This window comes from Pterocles gutturalis, unplaced genomic scaffold (assembly GCF_000699245.1).
Source record: "Pterocles gutturalis isolate BGI_N339 unplaced genomic scaffold, ASM69924v1 scaffold28387, whole genome shotgun sequence".
Classification (NCBI taxonomy): Eukaryota; Metazoa; Chordata; class Aves; order Pterocliformes; family Pteroclidae; genus Pterocles; species Pterocles gutturalis.
Genome location: NW_010113694.1, coordinates 14,643 through 15,990, shown reverse-complemented (window position 1 = coordinate 15,990; position 1,348 = coordinate 14,643). Strand labels below are relative to the sequence as shown.

Below are 1,348 nucleotides of genomic sequence, written 5' to 3'. Positions count from 1 at the left end.
CGCCCTGAGGCCCCCATCCTGCCTCACCCCTCCCTGCCCTGCTCTCAGCAGCAGCATGAGCCCGCTCCCTCGGCCCCATCACCGGGCACCCGCAGAGGAGCCTGGCTCCACCTCCCTGCACCTCCCTGGAAGGCCGGCAGCCAGCCATAGGATCCCCTTTGCCTCCTCTTCCCCCAGGCTGAGCAGACCCAGCTCCCTAAGCCCCTGCTCATGGGTCCCACGTCCCAGACGTCCCAGCCCTGGCCACAGGGGTGGCCCTGACCAGTCTCACTCTGCCTGTGCTATACTGGGGAGCCCAGTGTCCCCGGGGACCCCACAACAGCCTACAACCCCCCACCTTGCCTCCTCCATTTCCAGCTCCCTGCAGACCGGCTATGCCCTCTGCCATGGCCCAGGAGGAGGCCACGCTAAGCGACACGGCTGCTGCCCCCCCCTCATATCCACAGCGTGCTTGGGGGCCAGAGCTGAACACGGGGTGGAGGATGCAGCCATGCAGCCAGAGCCTGCACTGGGAAGGGATTCCTTAAGCCAGGAGTTAATTCCAGATGCGCTGGGTTGGCCCCAAACCCCAGCAGCGGGCTGAGCCTTACCTCCCCCAGCATCCCGGTGGAACATGGCCATGTCGATGTCCGTGGGGCCGGCGTGAGCCAGCAGGCTGTGATCCAGGGCCGAGCCCTGACGTGCCGTCACGTTGTCTCTGAAAGACACAAAGCCTCAAGAGTCACCGCAGCAGGAGCCCTCAGCTCTGCCCGGGCAGCCCGCAGCCCCGTGCCGCTCCCTACCTGAGGTACGCGCGCTGGCTGGAGTGGGTGCGGGCAGAGCGCACGCTGCTCACCGACGAGATGGTGGAGGCCCCCAGGGTGATGCGGATGAGCCCGCTCTCCTCAAACAGCGCCGTGTTGTTGTAGGCGCTGGGGCCCTGGCAGGGTGGGGAGAGAGGCACGTGCCCTGTTAAGCTTCCCACCGGCACCCAGCATCCCCCTGGGGAAGCGTCATTGTCCCCGTCGGCTCCTGTCCCCAGCAGGCAGCCTGTCCCCAAGCTGCTCCCGCTCTCACCCACCTGCGTGCTCCTCGCAGCCTCCTCACTCTGCCCCTTCTTGCCGAGGCAGGCCAGCTTCCAGGCCTCCTGCACCTCCTCATTCAGCACGCAGAACAGGACCAGCACGGCCAGGCCCTGCGGGGACAGACACCATCAGAGACAGCGCTTTGCTGCTGCCCAACCTGCTCGCCCATAGCACCAGATCCTGGCCACTCCCTGGCTCCTGCAGAGCCCAGGGTGTCGGCTCTGGTGGCTACCAGGACAGGGACACACCAACGAGCCCCTGGACACTGACCCGCCCTAACCCCC

General features: G+C 66.8%; 1 protein-coding gene across 1 annotated transcript in view; it reads right to left on the bottom strand.

Moving 5' to 3' along the window:
• Window positions 1-1,348, bottom strand: part of LOC104462604 (cadherin EGF LAG seven-pass G-type receptor 3-like) — a gene marked incomplete at its 5' end in the record, with an annotated part of 18,321 nt that overhangs the window by 2,716 nt on the left and 14,257 nt on the right. The window contains 3 exons of the mRNA XM_010074602.1: window positions 591-697; window positions 783-919; window positions 1,061-1,174. Coding sequence (XP_010072904.1) covers window positions 591-697; window positions 783-919; window positions 1,061-1,174 — 358 coding nt within the window. The remainder of the gene's footprint in view (window positions 1-590; window positions 698-782; window positions 920-1,060; window positions 1,175-1,348) is intronic.